Raw genomic sequence first — 21,782 nt, forward strand, 5'->3', positions numbered from 1 at the left:
TGAACAGATTCAAAGTTTGTTTTTTAGAAAAAAATCTGGTCCTGCCCACATGCACCCCTGCACCTCAAGAGAAAGGAAACCTGCCTGGATGGTATTACTGGTTCCTACATTTTTATAACAAATAATTTTTTGACCTGCATTTCTGCTATCTGAAGCATGTGAAAATTTCTTTAATCCACAATGCAAAATTGTTACCTTAAATCACAGAATTCAACCCTGAATTGACTGCATTTCAGCAGTTGCTAAAACTTGCTTGAGACATACGATGGTGAGGGGTGTAGAAGAAGGACAATGCAATTAACCATTCCTTAGAGCAAGGTTCTCAACCTTGGCACCATTGATATTTTGGGATGCATAATTCTTTGTTGTGGGTTGGGGGGGGTGTCCTGTGCATTGTAGGATATTTAGCAGCATCCCTGGCCTCTACCCACTAGATGCCAGTAGTGCCCCTCCCAGAAGTTACAACCAAAAATGTCTCCAGACTTTGCCAAATCACTCCCAGGTGAGAACCACTGCTCTAGGTTCTTTAAACTCTATTCCTGTAGCATATTAGATTTCCTGACTGTAGTGGAAAGAGCACTGAACTTAGAGTCATTAGAACAAGTGATAATCCATAATCTGCCACTTCATCTCTGGGAACCTGGGCCTGATAGCTAATGTCTTGGTGCCTAGACTTCCTTGTCTGTAAAATGCATTTGCTGGGAATTCCCTGGCGGTCCAGTGGTTAGGATTCCATGCTTTCACTGCCAAGGGCCCAGGTTCAATCCCTTGTTGGGGAACTAAGTACATCATTGTTAATCAACTATACTACAATTTTTAAAAAAAAAAGAAAGAAAAAGAAAAAACTTAAAAAAATAATAAAATGCATTTGCTAAAACCTCTTTCAAGAGGCCATTTTGAGGACTCAATGAGATAGTTCACATGAAGTACCAGGTATACACAAATGCTCAGTAAATGGTTATTGTTTAATATGATCATTACTCCCATATATGGTAATGCTTTCATTGAGTTACCATTAAATATTATGTCCATAGTCTTTTTATAGGATTGATATAGGAAATGTATATATAAATAATGTTTCTATATCTTCTATAAACTATAGTCAGACATTGTCCACTATGTTAATTTCTTCTAAAATTCAGGGACAGGAAAAAAACTCTCCTGTCAAATGTGTGTCCTTCCTTTATTAAAAAATGAGAATGACACGCTCTGGTATACTTACCTTTCTGTCTTGGCTTCTCAAAAGCTTCAAGGAAAATATAATGTTTAATTGCAGTGAGTTACATGCCAGGGATCTCTATTTAGCTTCTTGTAATTGGTTTTGGATCTGTCTTTTAAATTTTTGATCATCGTTTTTATATGCATCTAAATATTATAAACCACCTCAGAGCTTTTGGTTTTTTAGGTAGAAAGAAGAGAAATAATAAAATAGTGAAGAATTGGCTACTAGGACTTAAGGGACTGGTAAGGAGAGAATAAGTCATATATTCTCTAAAGAAAAAGCAAGGAGTATTAACCCCCTCCTCCAAACCTTAGAATAGTTAACTTGTTTAAAGCTCAGTTTGCCCATCTGACAAACTAAGTACCACTTACTCTCTAAGTACCACTTTCTCTCTCTCATCCTGTAAGGACATTTAGTGGCTTAATGAATGGATTTCTGTAAGGCAGTTTAAGACAGTAAGTAAGATGCTGCAAATTGTAAAACAGCCTGGTAAATGGCCACTCACCCAAAACAAATAACAATTTATGCCAGGCATAAAAAATGCTGATTCCACTTGCTTTATTACCTGTGTACTTCTTGGGAGATGAACGACTTGTAAACCAACTTTTGTGGGACAATAAATTAGGGTTCTTTTTGCAATGGTATTGTAAATACAAATGTTTCTATTACTTGCTCTGGTGGCCAACAGAGGGACAAGTTTGTCTGAGAAAACTTAGAACAAGATTCTGCACACAATAGTTACTCATAAAATTCTTGATGAATGATCGTTAATAACATTCTGACCCATATTTACCCTTTAAAATATTGGAAATCTTTCCAAAAGACAAAAAAATCTGAAAGGAAACAGGTCTTATCTTTCTAGTAGGTCACACCACATACCCAGGAAATACCTTCTGAGAATGAGAAAAGAGTGAAAGTCAAAAGAGAAGGGAAACTATATTTAAGAAACATAAGGAAGATCCCAGAGTGGTTCCTAGACCACCTGTATCACAATCACCTTGGGAACCTGTGAAAACTGGAGATTCTCCAGGGATGGAGCTAGAGACTCTGCATTTAACAAGCCTCCCAGGAGATTCTAATGCACATAAAAGGACAGAAATTGCAGGTTTAAGGGAACATTTAATGCTAGTTTTCAATGGAAAAATGCTGAGGCGTTTTTTTCAACTTTTTTCCTCCATTCCTTCAATAAACATGTACCAGCATTTGTTATAGACAAGGCACCATACCAGGTGCTGCAAAACCCCAGGACAATTTGGGTGGAAAAGGAAAGCACTATGCATGGTTTAGGAGCCAATGCTCATTTTTTTCCCCACACTGCTTCAGTACCATATTCATTTCCTGTTTTATTTTCTTTGAGCTATAGCCACATGCACTGCTTGATATTGCTCAAAAAGCACTGTAGAAGCAGGTATCAGACAGCAGCACAGAAAACTGGCATGAGGAAAGAGTGTTGCAGCAGGGACAAAGTAGCACTGCTGGCTTTCCTTGCTGAGATGACAGCAAGGAAACAAACATAGCAGGAAGGAAATCCATCCAGAAAAACTCCTAACTGTCTTGGCTTGTTAATCTAGACTCTGACATAAACCTTGGGTATACCTGCAGGTTACAGGTGACGTTCTGAAAAAAAACAACTACAGAAATATATTGCTAGATTACTCAGTGCAGAAGATTATGGGCGAATGTGCCATATATCTTCTGTTACCCTTCCAGATCTACTCTTCACCCTTCTCAACCTTGATTTGTGCTAGGAGAACCCCCTTGCCCTCTGGCTTTCCTTTGGTTTACCCTAGGTAGACAGATGAGAGAAAAAAAGAAGTCTGAGTGTAAGACAGTTAATAACTGCTGGAGAATGCTAAAAAGAAGGGTCCAAGAAGCATCCTTGGATGGGTAGAAAGTGAATAGAGGAAGAAAAAATGGATAGGAAAAGAAGTTCTCAAGGTTGGCCTGAAATTGGATTGGCATTTAAAGAAACAAGGACTTGATAATAAAATTAAAACTGATAATCAGATTCAGAATGTCCTGGCCAGGAGCTTTTTCCATGCCTGTAAATGGATCCTCAAGAAACCACATACAGCGAAACGCCTTTCAAACATCACTGTGAGCTATTTGAACATGTTTTGTGTGGTTTTATCACCTAGTCACTACTCTCTTAACATTTTCCACACATTTTACATTTAAAATAGTTAGTCCCCCCAAAAAGCATAGCACACAAGATTCCCTGTGTCTTTCCAGGTATTGTGATTTGTCTAAATTCAATTGATCCTATAAATTCCAAGGCCTTTGTGGTTTTCTAAAGCCCTCAGGGTTCCAAAAACAGAACCTGGCAAAAATGCATGTGTCCCTGAGCTTTCAGATGTTTCCTCTTAATCAAGGTTGTCCCTGGTAAAAAGCCACTATCTTTGATTTCAGGCAACATCAGGAGATTTTTCCACTGAGATCCTATTGAGTCCAGGTTGTGCCTTTTGCGTGTCTGTGTGTGCAAACAAAAACATATAAAGTAATTAATCAAAATCAGAAGTTCAAGTGAGTCCCAAAGCTGCTGTGGAAATACATGTGTCCCGACAGCTAAATGTTCGAACATAAGTTTTCATCTCATCAGTTTGCCTTGTGCATTGGATATTCAGGTCTGACCTAAGATGGTGAGGGTCCCCAGGAGTCTTAGCTTTCTGCCATGCTGTGAAAATCCGGCTTATGCTATTAGTTTAACCTGGTCGTAGAATCCCCGGGTACCCAGAGCTAGCCCAAGGGATCTATGAGGATAAGGTAAGTCGCTGTTTTTACCAGAAGTTTAAAAAAGGAGCTATGAAATAACAGTTCTGAAGCAGAAAGAAAGCAAATTTCTGCTGTGGTTACTCTAATAAGTGCACAAAAAAGAGGGCTTTTTCCCTCCTAATAGATCAGTCGGATAATTTTGAATTCCTCCCCTTCCTGCTTTTATTCTGTAGGCCAAGAAAATATTCAAAATGAATTCCTCCCAACCCCTCAAAAACTTCCAAACAATGCTATGACTGTTAATACTGGGCTATCCATTTTCAGATAATTAACGATCGACACTTAAGGTCACAAGCGATTCCAGACCGATACAGATAAACCTAGCATGTTTTCAGGGGTTACTGCAGCATCGTGAATTAAATTAGATCTGAATTAAAGCTGTTTGTACAACAAACTAGTTTATTCCTTGAATCCTACACTTCTGGTGATGTAAATTTATGGAATTAGAGCCAGCAAATAATAGAATTTTCAGATCTTCTCTACTGCAGCTCTAACATACCCTGCTTGCTTCTCTATTTCATTTCTATTATTTTAACAATCACACACAGAGTTCAATTTTAGCTGCAGAATAACCACTGGACCATTCAAGAGGATATCTGCATCAAACAGTAATAAAGGCATCGTCTGAATGGTCAGTACCAATTTTTCTGCACAAGTTCTCTCCTTAGAGGACTCCCTGAACCCCTTGTCTTGCCTGCCTTGTGCACCTCAGTGCCCACCGCACCAGATAGAAATCTTCCTTGGCAGTATTCAGCTCTGTATTCACATACATTGTGGCTCCATGGATAACTGAGTTATGACCAACCATTCACACAAATCTCAACTTTGAACGCTTCATTTGAAATACTTCTATTTCAAGATTTATTGAATTAGGCAAATACCTTTTCTTTCCCTCTCTCATCTATAAAGTTCTTTAAAGATAAGGAATTAGTTCATCTGTCATTAAAATAGCCTTAAAATGATTTCAAAGTTGTCAAAATAACAGCCATGCTGAAATTCCCTAGAAGTTCCACAGGAGAAAATTTTAATATTAGATTTCTTAATCATCACATAAAGCTGTATTTTAATATGACCCCAATTTTTTTTATTTTGTTAATTATTTCTGTATACAGTTATGTAAATAAACATGATAAAATGTCGACAGTGATTCTAGGTGGCGGAATTACCAGTGATTTTTACTTAGTTTTTTTTAATGCTTTTCTGAATTTTCCTAATTTTCTACAATAAACAGATAGGTATTTTCATTTCAAAATCTGAAAACGGCACCATTAAAAATACTTAATCTTTTTGCTTTTTATATTAAATCAAGCTTAGTTGTAGAAATAGGCAAGCAAACCAACATACCTTTTGATTAAATGGGCTCGGCTGTTCACATAGTTGGAGTCAAAAGAATAGTTTTCAGTCTGCAGTGGGGGGAAAAAAAAGATTAAAAAGGTTACAGAGATGGCTCATGAAAAGAGCTAAACTCTCCTGCTTAGGAGGAATTTTTCTACTGGGCAAGAGGCAATGAATGAATCAGAAACTAAGGCCATAGTGGTGCAACAGCCTGACGAATGCCTGCCACCTCCTTGGGGCCCTGGGGGCTCTGTGGAGGCAGCTCTCCCAGGCAGATGAAGATGAACTTGACACAAACATCGCCTAGAATATGCCTGGCTACTGACCATGCAACCACTTAGGGAAGATACAGCATGACCCAAAATCTTTACAGAAACTAATTGCTTCCCATTCCCCAGTGGACACAATTCTGTGCCCATCAAATTGACTGGAAGTTCAAAGGTATTTTTATTAGTAGTAGATAATTAACATGTTAAAATATGTATTCCATAGATATGGAAATGCAAGCAAGGTAATCACTGTGGATTTAAACTGCACTTCCCTTTGTTTTAAGACATTTTGCTCAGCACTGGTTATACCGGAAGGCCTTCGTTTTATCACAGACATAAAGGCAAACAAGTATTATGCCTAAAACGGGATAAAGGGCAGTCCACAGGGGGTGCCAAAGCCTTTCATGTGAAACATGAAGTTTGCAAGCAAACCTATCATAGCACGTTCCTATCATTAAAACACCACTGTCTAATCTGGTTACAACAGACTGCCTGAACAATGGTTTTACAAAAGCAAATGCAGAATACCTGTCAGATGAAAGAGATGGGCTAACAGCTGATGAGCATCCAGAGGTTGGGGGTGGAATGAAGGGGGGGCAGCCTTAGAAGGGGGAACACAGGGAAAAGTCAACACTGAAGTAACTGAAAGTCCAGTAAAGTGGATCTTACCTCTAACACTAAAGTACTACTCTCCTTGAACCATTGTATAAACTGAAAAATGTCCAAACACATCTCCTCCACTTTCCTGCCAGTCTACCAGAAATTCTCACCATTCTCACCATTCCTTAGGGCCTTCTGAAATCACTTCAACTGAAAGTGCCTGGGAAAGGAAACACAATAGCTGTCGAGCTAACAAAATAGTACATTCCTTTCCGATGACTACTGTCGCTAGGCTCTTAGATGCAGCTTTATGTTTCAAGGAGCTCAGAATTTGGTAGAGGGGAAAACAGGACAGATGATAGCAGATCTAACTACCACATGAGCACCAAATAGCCAATAGTCAGGATAGGGACCCTAAGTATCTAGAGTAAGTGGGCATGGGGGTGGAGAGTAGGTGAGAGAAAGAAGGAAGAACATATGGAGAAGAAAACTAAATCCCATCACTGCCCTGTACTTACTCAGGCATGCCCATGCCCTCCACATGCCCCTTATTTGAAGATGAGCTGTATAATATCCACTCACACTGCTTTTATCTAGAGGATAAAATCCCCTTTAATGAAAACCACAAGTAAGTTTTTGTACTGTTGGAAGGAATGGATTGGGAGAGTGAAAATCAAAAGGGTCAGTTCATTTCTAATTTGTTCATAAGAAAATGGAGGCTGAAATTGTTGCAAACATAATTACAGAAGGAGGAAGCAAACTTGAAGGTGCATGGGGAATACAATGCTGGAAGAGGTTGTCCATCAGTCAGTCAACCAACAAACACTTCTTGAACTGATTTTTATACCAACATAAAATGCAAAAATGGTGTTGGGTAAATGTGCTTTTCTATGATATTCAGTACAATATATAATTTAATAAGTGGAAATCTCCTAACCACCCCCCCAAAAGCATTCTGTCCAAATAAAACAGGGAATTGATTAAGCACTCAGGAGTTTTAATTATTAGTTTGTACAACCGGGACAAATTACTTAATTTCTATGTGTCTCATTTTACTCCTCTATAAAATAGGCATAATAGAACACAAATCCAAAGGGGAATTTCAAGTGCATTTATCATGACTCATGGTGGGAATGATGGAAACCCTTATCCTCTGCTTTCTACAGAACCTGGATCCCTGAGTAGGAGCAGGGATTTGACCACATTCAGGCAATAAAAGAGTAATGTGCATACATTCCATCTCAGCCTCCAAACTTCCAAAATCATTTTTTCAAGAAAGTTAATAGATAGAGAAACAGATGTAAAAGAAAAGAGGACACTGGCTTTGCAGGGAAAGCATGAGCAACATCCCAAGATATTGTCATGTTAAAGAAGCCAGTTTTCAAGTAGAATATTTTACATAGACTTGCATATGAGGGTGTCCAATCTGTGCACACTGTGCATCAAATATGGAGCCCTGTGGAGATGTGACCTCCAGGCATGGTGCCAGAACTCTGGGCAAATAAGCAAAACCATACAAATTTATCCCTGGTGACTGTACTACTTCTTGGTCCTAATGGAATAATATATCTCACCTTGAGGATTCCCACTCACAGGCACTGAGTTTAAAGAGGACACAGGTCTAAAAGGCTTGCTTATGGAAACCTTAACAATTCTCTTTCCCTTGCTGTGATATACAGATGGGTTAACCTGGGCAGAAAAGCCAGCCATGATCTGCCACTGTAGGTAGGAGAGTATCATTGAAGCTTATCACCTTCCTATCTTTCTCCTTTTTCTTAGTCTAAAAGAGTAAACCCCCCTCCCATTCTCGTGGGTCCTGGCCTTCAAATGTAAATACTCCATTCCCCAAACCAGCACCAACCATAATGGACAGATGGCTCATGCTGCACCCTCATGCAATTAGAAGTACTGTTCATGAGGCAGGTTACTAGAACTGATTTTCCCATAATGGATCGTACTATGCTGAGTCATCCATTGTCTTTTGCCTCTTTAATCAGCATCAGGTTTCTTTGTGAGGCAGCTTGGTTAGCGTTATGGAAACAACGTATGCAACAGAATTATTCTAATTGGGTAGGATACACTATTCTGGCCTCATTAGAACTATAATCCAAACAACTGAGCTAACTGGCCATAGATGGCCTTTTATGGGTCAGGGTATACTAACATCAAGTGTTCTTGCTCATACTGATCCAAGGCGTGTGCTCAAACCCAACTCCTGTGCATTGAAAGAGCAAAATTTTTTCACACTTCAGGTAGAGCAAACAATGAGACTCAGACCACCCTGAAGAAGGAAATAATCTTTTCTTAATGAATAGTTTGCATGCCTTAAGCCGGTGATTCTCAGCCCTAACTGCACATTAGAATCAACTAGGGAATTTTTTTTTTTTGTAATACTGTTGTGAAGGTCCCACTCCAAGAGATTCTGAGGTAATTGGCATAGAATGGGGCCCAGGCATTAGTATTTTTTTAAAAAGCTTCCCAGGTAATTCTAACAGACATCCAGAGTGGAGAACTCTCCTGAGCAAAAGATGGACCACAGGCTTTGACCTGATGTGCTGTGTTTTCTAAGGCAAGCTCAGCTGTTTAGAAGATGGATCTCTTTTGTCAGATTATCTGCCAAGGTGATCTCAATAGAAGATAAAGAATGACAACAGAAATACACTTTTTAAGAAATAATAGAAGAGCTTTTCTTTTTTGCATGAATGTATTGGCTCCTGGTTAGCCTTATTTAATCAAAATTTGCTTGACATTATTCCAATCCCCTCTCTAAGTATTCTAAATGGCAAATAACATAAAACATTTGAGAGGGGAAATTTTCTCTAAATGTCACATTAATTTCACTAGGAAATGTCCCCATCTCTAATGAGACAGCCAAGTTAACACAGGAACACAACAAAGAGACAAGAATATTTGTTTCTGAAAAACCTAAATTTTGACATTAGAAAAATAAATGGGTCTAGAGCAAACTTTTATTTTCTGTCTCAGTGGTAAATAAGAGTCACTTTCCTATCATTTAATATATTTCTCCCAAATCCCTTCTCTAATTAGAATTCCTTATCCTAGGATTCACTGAGAGCAGACTTCTTACTTTGTTTAGGTTTAATAAAATCTTGATTTTCTGAAAACCTAAAGAATAAATACTTCTGGATAGCAGAGGGGTTTTTTTTTGTTTTTTTGTTTGTTTGTTTTCGCAGTACGCGGGCCTCTCACTGTTGTGGTCTCTCCCGTTGCAGAGCACAGGCTCCGGACGCGCAGGCTCTGCGGCCATGGCTCACAGGCCTAGTTGCTCCGCTGCATGTGGGATCCTCCCGGACCTGGGCACGAACCCGTGTCCCCTGCATTGGCAGGCGGATTCTCAACCACTGCGTCACCAGGGAAGCCCGGGAAGCCCCTGGATAGCACAGTTTTTTAGATAGCTTAGTGCTTTCTCCTCTAAGGACTAAAACTTTGATTTAAAATCCTACCCATTCTGCCTACTTTTTGAAAGTTATCACACAGTTCCTTATTGGTTCCTTAGAAGAACCTTTCTAAACATAAATCACTGTACCGTGCAGGTTTTGCCTGTACACTCACTGACCCCAAAGCACTGTGTTTTTTGAGTTCTTACCTTTAATTTTTAACATATGTCTCCCACCAACTTGCTATAAAACACTCAATATTGTTACTTCTCAGTACTATTAGTATATCAAAAGCAGCTCCTCTTCTGTTTCAAGTTTGATATTTCCACTCTGCTGTCTTGGAAACTATATAATTATTAGAACAGTCTAGAAAATGAGAGTTAAGTTCTGGATAGAGAGCTGAGATGTTTTTCTGAGAGGGAAATGATGTGATCTTTACTATAGGGACTTCTGTGTAATGTTTTGGGTTTTGTTGTTGTTTGTTTTTTTACCTGCTCAGGAGCCTTCTTTGCTAACTACTTTCTACTCGTAGCTCCTTTCTGGATATGGGAGGTTTCTAGAGAGACTTTGGGGTGGGTAGTATGTTATTATGTTAATGAGTCTGGCACATCTGAAGTCAAATACTTCCACTTTGTCAGGCCCCCAAGGTACCAGAATGCCCTACTTTAACTGTCATTTTGCATTACTTTCACAGTTCACTAAGTTGTGCCCTAGTCTCTGGAAGAGTGACTGCGACTCTCTCAGCACCACATTTATCACCAGGAGAGACTTCAGCCCTAAGGAGAAACAAGCCCAACAAATGCAGATATCCAGGACTAGAATATTTGCCCAGCGGCACAAATCCCCAGGTCATGCTACAAAGTTAAAAAAGGTTACAGATGCTGAGATGAAAACAAGAGATTCATCAAACCTTAAGGTTTTCATTTGAAAATGAACAGCCATTTTAAATTACACTTTAAAAGTCCCATCAAACTGAAAATCATTATAACTGCGATCTGCTAACTAATTCTTTTTAATTTTTCACTCAGTCATCTTATCAATACAAATAGGAAAACTGGAATCCTAAATCAGATGCACAGCAAAATGATTTTTAAATGCTGGTTCTTGATCAATAATGATAAGACGCATAACCTTTTTCTAAAAGCGCTTGCTGCTTTAGATGTTCAAATGGCATCTCCTCACAAAGGCATTTTTAGAAAATGAATTGAAAAATGGCTTTTTCCTCCTTACTATCCTCAACACATAAAAATTAAAATGTAAATTCTATATAAAAACAAAGTCGGGGGCTTCCCTGGTGGCGCAGTGGTTGAGAGTCCACCTGCCGATGCAGGGGACGCGGGTTCGTGCCCCGGTCTGGGAAGATCCCACATGCCGTGGAGCGGCTGGGCCCGTGAGCCATGGCCGCTGAGCCTGCGCGTCCGGAGCCTGTGCTCCGCAACGGGAGAGGCCACAACAGTGAGAGGCCCGCGTACCACAAAAAAAAAAAAAAAAAAACAAAGTCAACATGCCTCCAGTTAGAATGTATATTCAAAGACATCCATCCAGACAACAAAAGCTGGAGGAGGAATTAGTAAAGATGGAACAAAAGGCACCATCCCCAGAGCTGCCATCACTAGAAAGCTCATATTTACCCTGAACTGGAAAACAAGCTAAATATACTTCCACTAGCCATGCCTATGTACACACCAGCACTAATTCTCATGCACACACATGCGCGCACACATGCGCACACACACACGCGGTTTGACTTTAGTAAGCAAGGTGGTGTAGTGGGGTGACCTGAATTCCCTCCTCATGTTTGTCACTGACTTGTTGATGGCCTTGAATAAATCACTTGATTCCTCTTGAAGCCTTAATTTATCTATCTAGGAAATGAAGAGAATAACCCAAATGATGCCAATGTTCCCTTTGAGCCCCCTCAAATTGTAGGATTCTAAAACAAAATGGGTCTTGTTCACGCACTGATTCATCTATTCATTCATCCATTCAAAACACATGCACCAAACCCTGAGGATGAAAAAAAGATACGGGCTGTACCGGTAAGGAGGTCACAAATTGATAGACCTCTTGCTGGGGATGGTTAAAATGTCGGCCATTCAGAAAAACATGAAACACACACACACAAAGGCACATACACCTGCAGACACATGCATATGCTTGTACAGAGGCTATGGAGTGCAACTTTGAGAATTACACTGCAACTTTATGGAACTAAGTAGCATCCTAGTGGCTTGATGGTAGTAGGTGATGCACATAGGCGGATTTGGCCTTTATATTTGTTACATGTACAAACCCATATCACAAATACAAACTACATCCCTCTCCTATCAAATGAGTTATAAAACTTATGAAGTTCTTAGAAATAGCATGTGTATACGTCCTTTTGGCTCTACTTCAACAGCTTTCATCACCTTGTGACACTATTTCTTCAGTTCCATTTGCCTTTTCCTCTAGTCCATTTTGCAAAACGTTATGTGGATAATATTCCTCACCCACTATTTTCATCACAGCATCTCTCTTTGCAAGGCCTCAAAGAACCCTTTCAGTGGTTCCCTGTTACATTTAGCAATAAATCTAAATTAAATCTTTAGCTAAGCAGTCATCCAACACAAGTCCTCTATTTCCCTCATATCTCATTTCCTTCATTTCTAATATGTCTACATCCCTGATCATCCCACATAGTTTAGCATGTTCTCAGCACTTAGTGTACAGACTGTGTGATGTAGTTATGAATTTCCTCAGGTTCTATGATTACTTCAGTGTGTAGCATGTCAGTTCATCCTCCAACTGGATTGGAAGCTTTCATTTGAAGTGTCACTGCCACAATGCTGGACACTTAGCAAGTACTCATGTAATGAATCCATCCATGAAAGACCAGAGAATAAATGGAAGAGGTTTAGAATGAAGCTTCTTATTGCAGTTAAAGCAGGTGACCAATTCTATTAGTCCAAGGTGGTCTTGTTTCTTCAGAAAGTATCTATCCTGCCCACTGTCTTCTGTAGTTACAGTTTGTTCTCTGTCCTCACTTTCAACTATGACCTTATACACAGTAGTCTGGATATAACTGCCAAAGATAAGATGCCACAGTTAGGTGCTTCCTGCCCATCATCCATCAGTCCTGCCATATCTCTGGGAATGGCAGTAGTGACACATGATACTGTTTCCAAACCAGGGGTAGATAAAATTTCTGTGATAAGATAAGGCTTTGCCTTATCTGTAGACTTCTGAGCCACAGATTGACAGCGTGGCAGCTACTTTTCTGCATGTGGAAGGGAACTCTAGGATTCCAATGGCTTTCAGGACAGGGCTATCAGTGGGAAACACAGCCCATTTAGTTAACATCCAACTCAAGTTGAAAGAGTTCCCCTCTTGGTGGCCTTTTGTCATCACTGCTAAAATTCCACTGGCACCATTGATGTGGTCAGACTACCTAGAGGTGACAAAGGCAGCTTAGGGAAATCACTTTTCTCCACCCTCATCTTTTATTGAGTCAAAGTTGTGACTTTAGAAGAGCAACCCAGTGCAAATTTTACTACAAAGGCCTCCTTGAGAAACCTAGCAGCTTTCTTCAGGAATCCATGCAATTCAGAGGCAAAGAGCCTACTGAATGACCAGGCTAAGCACCATCCCATTATATAGATAAGAACAGGCTTCTGTATAAGGCTCTGAGACCCTTTTCTAAGTCCTCTGTGGGGCACAGTGCACTTTAAAATAATATCTGCTTATAAAAAGCTCTGAGGAACCAGTTAATGCCTATTCTACACAGGAATGCAAAATCAACAGGACTTCGGTGTGGATACAAGTAGTTTAAATAAAATGACTAACTCAATCACATGAGTCATACTATCTCATCCCACATAAACAAAATTCAACCTGAGAAGTAAATAGCTATCAACCACATTCACCAATGGAACAAACCCTGAAGTCCAATCACCATCCCCAAATATGTACCTATAACACATTAAAGCTATTTTGCAGGCTCAGAGTGCCTTTCATCCCCAAATATTAAAGTACTTCACAAGCAGGTGCCAATTGTTACTCTCCCCCTTAAACAGCCAAGAAAACAAACACACAGGTTAAGTGCTACAGCCACGTTAAATACTGACTCAGCTAGAACAAGTCACAAACACAAGAAAAATCCCCAGGAACACTGTTCTTGGCATTACCTACTACTGAGATGGAAAGCAAACACAAGATGGAAACATCAGGGAAGTGATTAACCGGCTTTATACCTATTTTTCTCTGAATGACTTTCTTGGCTACTTTCAGTGAGTGGGTCAGGAGAGTATAGTGTAGCAGATAGACAAAAGAAAAATTTGGCACACACTAACTGGAGAAAGTTCTTCAGACCTAGATGGAGGACCCAGTCACATAGCCCAAAGGATCCAGGAATGAGCCACTTTCTTCCCTGCAACCTTGGTGACCATTTCAATTGCCCTTTAGAGGCATTTACAACCATCTTTACAAGGTGACCTAAGATGACTAGTGATGACTTCTGGGGTAGCTTCAACTTCAGAAGCTATGATTTGGTAAAGCTGGTCTAACTGACAGTTAGAAACCAATATAAGATGTCCCACAAGCAATGGCCCATGGATCCACAGTATGAGCTCTCCTGAATCCAGCCTATCTTTGAGCTCTCCTGGCTTAGAGAAGGTCCAGCACTCTGAGCCAGTCCGTTTCTGCTAAATTCTATTTCATTGGTCTCAATTCTCTACTACTTAGCAGCTACAGAGCCTTGACTGCCTGCAGAGTACAATTTCTATTGAGCAAGCCTTGCCAGCTGAAAAACTTTCATATTTGGAGGGAAAGCAGTGGGTGGCCCTGTGCCTGTGGGCCAAAACAACACCCCCAAATCCAGTTCCAGCCCCAATCTCATTATTTATATTATACATCACTTAAAACCCAGTTGTCTCCACAAGCTTATTTAAGAGTGAAGGAGTAACAGCCTTTGGCATACCATTCTTAATTCATTTCCCTTGTATTGGCTTGTTGCTGAAGCCAGTAATGTGTGATCATGCTGACAAAAAACAACCGAGTTATATACCATCTTAGAAATAGTGAATGTGTTAGCTTCTAATATTAATGTTTTCTAATTAGATGCAACTCAATAGATCATTTTCTTGTTTGTCGTCAATGAAATCCTCCATAGTTCTCTTTTGGTGTAGCTATTTTGATTACCACCATGGCAAACATAGGGGTGTCTCAGTTCACTGGGATGCATAGAGGAAAGGGTGTGCACACACAGCATCCACTACCAAAATATAAACAGATTATTTATTTCTGATCTTAAGTACTAATTTCAAATTTAATGAGGCACAATAAACATTTCTCAAAATCAGACTCCATCGGTTGCTTAACATTGGCAACCCTCTAATTATGACTGGAGTTTAAATAAAGGGCATTTGGTTTTGTTGAAATTATTAGGCACTGAAGGAAATCCACAGTAACCTCCAATTTCTAGTGACTTAAAACAAGCATTGCAGCAAATCAGTGTTGGAGACAAGACAGAGCTTACACTTCGGCATCACCTCATGAAGCATCAGTGAGAAGCAATAGGAAGAGTACTGATTCAAGGAAGTAATGGAAATGTTTACTCATTCTTTCAAAACCCCTACCTGTCCTCCCAAATCCTAACAGACCTTCTTGTTTTATGCCAGGGTGGGGGTGGTGAGGGTAGGCTGGAATTTGACCTGATTTTTTAAACAGAGATTAATCAAAAGGCTACTATCTGACGTTAAGAATGCTGGCAACCATGCACAGTAAATCCATGATTACACCTTGAAAAGTGGCTAATATTATGAGCAGTTTGAAATTGTCAGAGTATCAGAAATCTGTAATGTAGTTATGCAATGCACCAACAGAACAATTACTAAAGCACCTTGCATGTATATGAAACCTTTTTCACAAAGAATTACAGAAAGTTTAAAAAGAGTTTCAGGAGAGAGAAAAAAATGTACTTAACCTTGGAGAAACCATAAGATAGAGGAATATCCTTAGATGGGCAGAAAACAGACACCCAGGTTAGAAACTGGGCCTGAAGGTAGCTACATTTTCTACAGAGGTCATGGCACAGAATTTTGCTTCTCATCCATCCAGCAAGACTTCCAGGAGGTGCTTGATAAGTGCAACAGAGCAGGTGCCTCCTGTCAATATCATCCTGAAAGAATTAGCATTTGGAAATGAACACGATACAAAAAAACTTGCCCTTTTTTCTTTTTTTCCCTTTTAACCAACATTAACTAGTTAATTCTCCTGCTACTATAAGTTAAATAAATATTAGTAACCCCATTAACAGCAGGACAAAACACGTTAAGAGACTTGCCCTCTGCTAAAGAGAAGCAGTGTCACATCTGCAACTAGAATTCAAGATTTCTCACTGCAGGTCCTGCACTCACACCACTAGGCCACATCTCATTAGGATTCTGGGAAATGCAATGAAATAGAAGTAATTAAGACTGGCTGACTGGATGTACTATTTGGGAGAAAAAAAAATACCCTAGCCTGCTTGAACATGACAGGTTCAAGGGCAGTGAACACAACTAGAGCAATTTCCTCCTGCAGGAAGATTAAGAAATAATGAGGGGGAACACCTCACCTTCCCTCTCCCATCAGACTCCCAGCAGCAAAAACCAGGAACAATTCCAAAATTAACTGTCTAAAAAAAACTTAATGCTGTCAGAAACATAACACTGTACTGTGCCTGGGAGTCCTACCACTTAACCTGTACAAGTAACTTCTATGTTGCTTTCTCCACACAGTTCTTAGTGTCCTTGCTCCCCAGCTTTCTCCTGGCCAGTCTTCCAAATGCTCTTTTTTTTTTAATAAATTTATTTATTTATTTATTTATTTATTTATTTTGGCTGCGTTGGTTTCTTTTTTTTTTTTTTAACATTTTTACTGGAGTATAATTGCTTTACAATGGTGTGTAGTTTCTGCTTTATAACAAAGTGAATCAGTTATACATATACATATATCCCCATATCTCTTCCCTCTTGCATCTCCCTCCCTCCCACCCTCCCTATCCCACCCCTCTAAGTGGTCACAAAACACCGAGCTGATCTCCCTGTGCTATGAGGCTGCTTCCCACTAGCTATCTATTTTACACTTGGTAGTGTATATATGTCCATATATAAACTACCACTCTCTCACTTCGTCCCCACTTACCCTTCCCCCATCCCGTGTCCTCAAGTCCATTCTCCACATCTGTCTTTATTCCTGTCCTGCCCCTAGGTTCTTCAGAACCTTTTTTTTTTAAAGATTCCATATATATGTGTTAGCATACAGTATTTGTTTTTCTCTTTCTGACTTACTTCACTCTGTATGACAGACTCTAGGCCCATCCACCTCACTACAAATAACTCAATTTTGTTGCTTTTTATGGCTGAGTGATATTCCATTGTATATATGTGCCACATCGTCTTTATCCATTCATCTGTCAGTGGACACTTAGGTTGCTTCCAAGTCCTGGCTATTGTAAATAGAGCTGCAATGAACATTGTGGTACATGACTCTTTTTGAATTATAGTTTTCTCAGCTCTTTCTCCATTTCTAGCACACTCACTCCTCATCCTGGTCTGCCCAATACTTCTGTCTACTTGATAACAAAGAAAGATTTTGTTTGGAGTTCAACCAGTACAAACAGGTGCGGGCAGTCATATCTTCATTCATAACACACACACAGGTACACGCAGATTACATATAATTTTTGTGAGGGAAAGACGGTTGTGTTTTTGTGTCTCCATATTAAAAAATGCTTGTTCCTGGTCGACACAGCTCAGTTAGGGCCATAAGTCACCCTGGTGATTGTTTCTTCAGGTTGTTTTAAGCTTAGAAAATAACACAGACTATTCAAAGAAAAGTCCTAGAAACCCTCCAAATACAGAACCTTCAAGGTAAAAATAGCTGTGTGACCTTGCAGAAATCACTGAACCTCTCTGATCTGCAATTTCTTAATCTATAAAATGGAAATAGCACCTGTCCTAACTATCTTACAGAGTTGTTATTAGGATCAAATAAAATAATAAATGTGCAGGTGCTTTCTAAAAGTGAACTTCCAGACAAATGACAGGCCATCTGATTATCAGGTTATAAACTTGATTTCTCTTGAATACTCATTTCTATTTGCAACTAAGTTTCCATTCAACATCATGAATAGTTTTTTTCTGAGGTTTCCTACTAGGATATTTTAACTCATTCTCCCCCTAACTGTACTATCAGAAAAAGAAAGAATGCAGTGAACAGTCTTGTTTTCTGGCATGAGAGATAAAAATATATATACATGAACCCAACTTCTCTAATTGCTGATTCAACACCTTAGCTGGAGTGTGTTTGTGTGTGTGTGTGTGTGTGTGTGTGTGTGGAGAGAGAGAGAGAAAGACAACTCATCTAAAGAGAGTTGAAACGACCTCATAACATCTGAAATTATGTGAAAGGCAAGATTTGAGACACTTTAAAATCCTTTATAAACTAGTTTTCCTTCGCCCCATTTGCTTCCTCTGTTATGATTGAACTGTCATGGAATCTCTTTTTAAAAAGAAGGAAGGAAGGAAGAAAGAAAGAAAGAAAAAGAAAGAAAGAAAGGGAGGGAGGGAGGGAGGGAGGGAGGGAAAGGGAAGATGAAAGAAAGAGAGAGAGAGGAAGAAAGAAAGAGAGAGAGGGAGGGAGAAGAGGGGGAGGGAGGGAGGAGGGAAGGAAGGAAGGAAGAAAGAAAGAAAGAAAGGAAGGAAGGAAGGAAGGAAGGAAGGAAGGAAGGAAGGAAGGAAGAAAAAAAGAAAACCTCATCCCAGGGTTAAGTAAAGCACATTAGCATGCATAATTCAGAGCAGTCAGCTGGAAAGGAGCCATTCAAAACCTAGTGTAGTGTGTGGATAGAAAAACATGGTTAAAGGGCTGGAGCAGCTTGACCAGGGCCTTCTAAGTTCCAAAGAAATGAGAGAGTTCAACTCAGGACCACTCTGGAGCCTACTGTGGGCTCATTCTACCATTCCTTAGAGCTGTGCTGTCCAATGGCATAGATACCATGTCCAATAGCACAGATATATGTAGTACTTTAATTTAAATTATCAAAAATCAAGTTAAATTTTTAGTTCCTCAATCACAGTAGCCATCTTTCAAGTGCTCAGTAGGCAAATGTGGCTAGTGGCTCGCGTATTAAACAGCACAGATATAGATATTTCCATCATCCCTTAAAGTTCTATTGAATAGTGCTGCCTTAGAGAGACTGTTGGCCTGTGACTCAGGACTCTCCAGTTATGAAATGTGATGCCCTTGGTGACCTAACGAAATATAAGGAGTAGACTTACCTCTATCACATCATGTAACACATTTTATTACCTATATGTCAGCCCCATGAGACTGGAAACTCCTTGAAGGCAAGGACCACGTCTTTAGTGTCTGTATCTTCAGTGCCTGTCACCATTCCTGGAACAGAGCAGGTACTCACCCACTACCTGCTAGTCAGCTAACAGCTGATGTTAGACCTGTCCATCAGATAGGAAGAGCTCATTTGTCTCTTCCATAGATGAAATGTAAGGATTTGCAAAATTCTTTTAAGAAAGGCTACTCTGCTTCCTAGACTTGTATTTGTTTCAACATTTCTCAAGAATTTAGATTGTAGGGAGGACTGGCTTAAGTTAAAACTACCCTTCTGTCTCCCACCCCTGTAAACCCATCTCTTTCATTCATCCAAAGAATCACTTGTGAACCTAAAAAATTAGAATGGTATGTTTATTAACATTAAGATGCCAGTGTATAATACACGTCATGATGAACATGATACAATCTACACATTTAAAACAAGTTTTTACAATCTAATACAGTGAGAAACACCTGTAGGGCTGTGTCTCTCAATGGCCCAATTAAAAAAATATTATTTTCTTAAATAGCACCTTGTTTCAGTATGGTGACTGTTTTTCACACAGCCTTTCTCTATGCTCTTTTCCAATAACCACAACAGTCTTAAGAAGTACATAGGCAAGGTATTATTTTCCCTTTTTAACAGATGGAAAATATGAGGCCCAGAGAGTTTTTGAATCCAAAATCAATAGCCAATTTTTGGCAGAGTCAGAGCAAGAACCTGAGACTCTTGCTTCCCAGACCAGGGGACCTTCCACCCAGTCTAACTTTATAGACAGTAGGAAATGGAAACCCAGTTGGCCAGCACTGCTTTTGCTTTCAATCTATAGTCTCTTCTGAGTTCTATCTTTCATAAATTACAAAGAAATACTTCCTTTTATGCAATATTAATTATTTCTTCAGATCATGATAGAGCCCTCAGTTGCTTTTCTGCCAAATGTGATCATTTGCAAAGGTTCTTAAAATCATTATTGCAGTCTGACCATGCTATGCCCTAGGCTTTGAAAAATTCCCTTTTGGCCTCATGACCGTCACAGAATCAGATACTCAGAGAGCATTAAAGCTCAAAAAGATCTTAGAGAGTATCTAATCTCTCTCTGTCTCTCTTCCCTCGCTATCTCTCTGTTTCTCTGTCTCTTTGTCTCTGTCTGTCTCTCACACACACACATGCACACACACACACGCACACACAGTCAATATTTTTAAGACAAGGAAATGGGCCCAGGGAACCTCACCACCACCCTCAAAGCATCACAGCTGGTTATTAGAAACCCAGACATAAGTTTAGAACTCATCTCTTTGGGCACCCAGGCCAGGGCTCATCCCTTTCCACCTTCCCAGCTCCTTCCTCTTATTTCTTCTAAGAAGTCTCCAAAGAGTAAAACCTAATGCTGTAAATTCCGTCAACAAAATTTCTAAAGGGAGGGAAAAGTAAAATTTAGTGCAAATGATGTTTGTAAATCATTTTTTGTCAATGTCCTATCATTAAGAAAAGTAATCGCTCCTCAGGATACTGCAGAAAGAGGATGTATGATCCACCCAAGGAAACAGACTGTCTTTAGCTGAGTGATCCGAAAAAAGTCTAATGATAAAGCTCGATGAAATACAGCCTCATTCTAGCAAATGACTTGCTTTGTTGCCACTTAAATTGCTCATCTATAATTGCTAGAGATAAACTGCAATCAAAATACAGTATCTTCTATTAGTTTTGCCCACTGGGGATTGTTTGATCATACTGAAATTATTGAAAAGGTAAATTTGCTCATTTTTACTGCCTCAGTGGAAACTGGCATTAGACCACTGAGGGGGGGCTAGACTGATAGCAAGTGTTGCTTCCTGGTGAGGGAGCTTTTCTCTTCTCTGAATAGGACTGAGGTCCTGCCTCTGTGACTAACAACTAAGCAGGAAAGGAGGAATCTGCTCTGCCCACTTCCTCAAAGCATCATTCTCAGGCTTACTTGCTTCACCGTGTTGGAGTCATACCTTTGTAGTTCAGATGTCACTAATTCACATTTGGTGATCATTCTGATAGAGCTAGGCTGCTGTATCTATTTTTTAAAACGTTTGCTGGGCAAATTATGGTGTAAACAAGATTACAAGGGAAGTGTTTAAACTACTCAAGAGAATAAATTGTTTTTAAGCACTTTAGAAGCAATTTACAAACAATAAATATGTTAATTGCACATCATTCTTATTTATTCATTAAAGAAGATCCAAGGACTTCTACTTGGCAAAACTTCCTGGCAAGGGCTTTGTTAGTCTACTTCTTATTGCTCTGTGAACTTGAAAGTAATAAAATTGCATTTCATTTCTATCTATAATTCTGACTGGCCTTCCCTCAAGTTAGTCTCAATTAATCAGATTTGACTGTACTAAATAAAGGCTGAGTAAAATGACAAAGCCATCAGCCCCAGGTCAAAAGACAAAAAAGTCACAGAAAATCCAGCGCTACGTTTAAGACTTTTCTTTGCACAAACTATAAGCACCCAGCAGTGAAAAATGGTAGATGGGAGTAATGGGGGAGGGGGGATAGAGGGAAAAGCAAAAAGATCATTCAGAGCCTTCCCCACAATTGAAAAGAGTTGCCTCATGCTCCCTGGCTGTCCTTGATTGCTGTTTAGAACAAATGGAAGCAATACACAGCTCAGGCCTGAAATAATTTAATTCAATTCAACAAATACTATTAAAACTATGTGCCAGGACCCATAGTAGATGCTAAGGGTATGGAAATGTATCATATTCCACTCCTGCCCTCAAGGAGTCCACATTTCTAGTGTTGGGGACATGTAAGCAAAGACAGAATTATAATGCCATGCTGTAAGTGCTATGACA

General features: G+C 39.5%; 1 protein-coding gene across 3 annotated transcripts in view; it reads right to left on the reverse strand.

Moving 5' to 3' along the window:
- PCDH19 (protocadherin 19) overlaps positions 1-21,782 on the reverse strand; it is a 105,970-nt gene that overhangs the window by 42,902 nt on the left and 41,286 nt on the right. For all 3 annotated transcript variants that reach the window (XM_032620294.1, XM_032620295.1, XM_032620293.1), the window contains one exon: positions 5,339-5,397. In XM_032620294.1, coding sequence (XP_032476185.1) covers positions 5,339-5,397 — 59 coding nt within the window. The remainder of the gene's footprint in view (positions 1-5,338; positions 5,398-21,782) is intronic.

This window comes from Phocoena sinus, chromosome X, assembly GCF_008692025.1.
Source record: "Phocoena sinus isolate mPhoSin1 chromosome X, mPhoSin1.pri, whole genome shotgun sequence".
Classification (NCBI taxonomy): Eukaryota; Metazoa; Chordata; class Mammalia; order Artiodactyla; family Phocoenidae; genus Phocoena; species Phocoena sinus.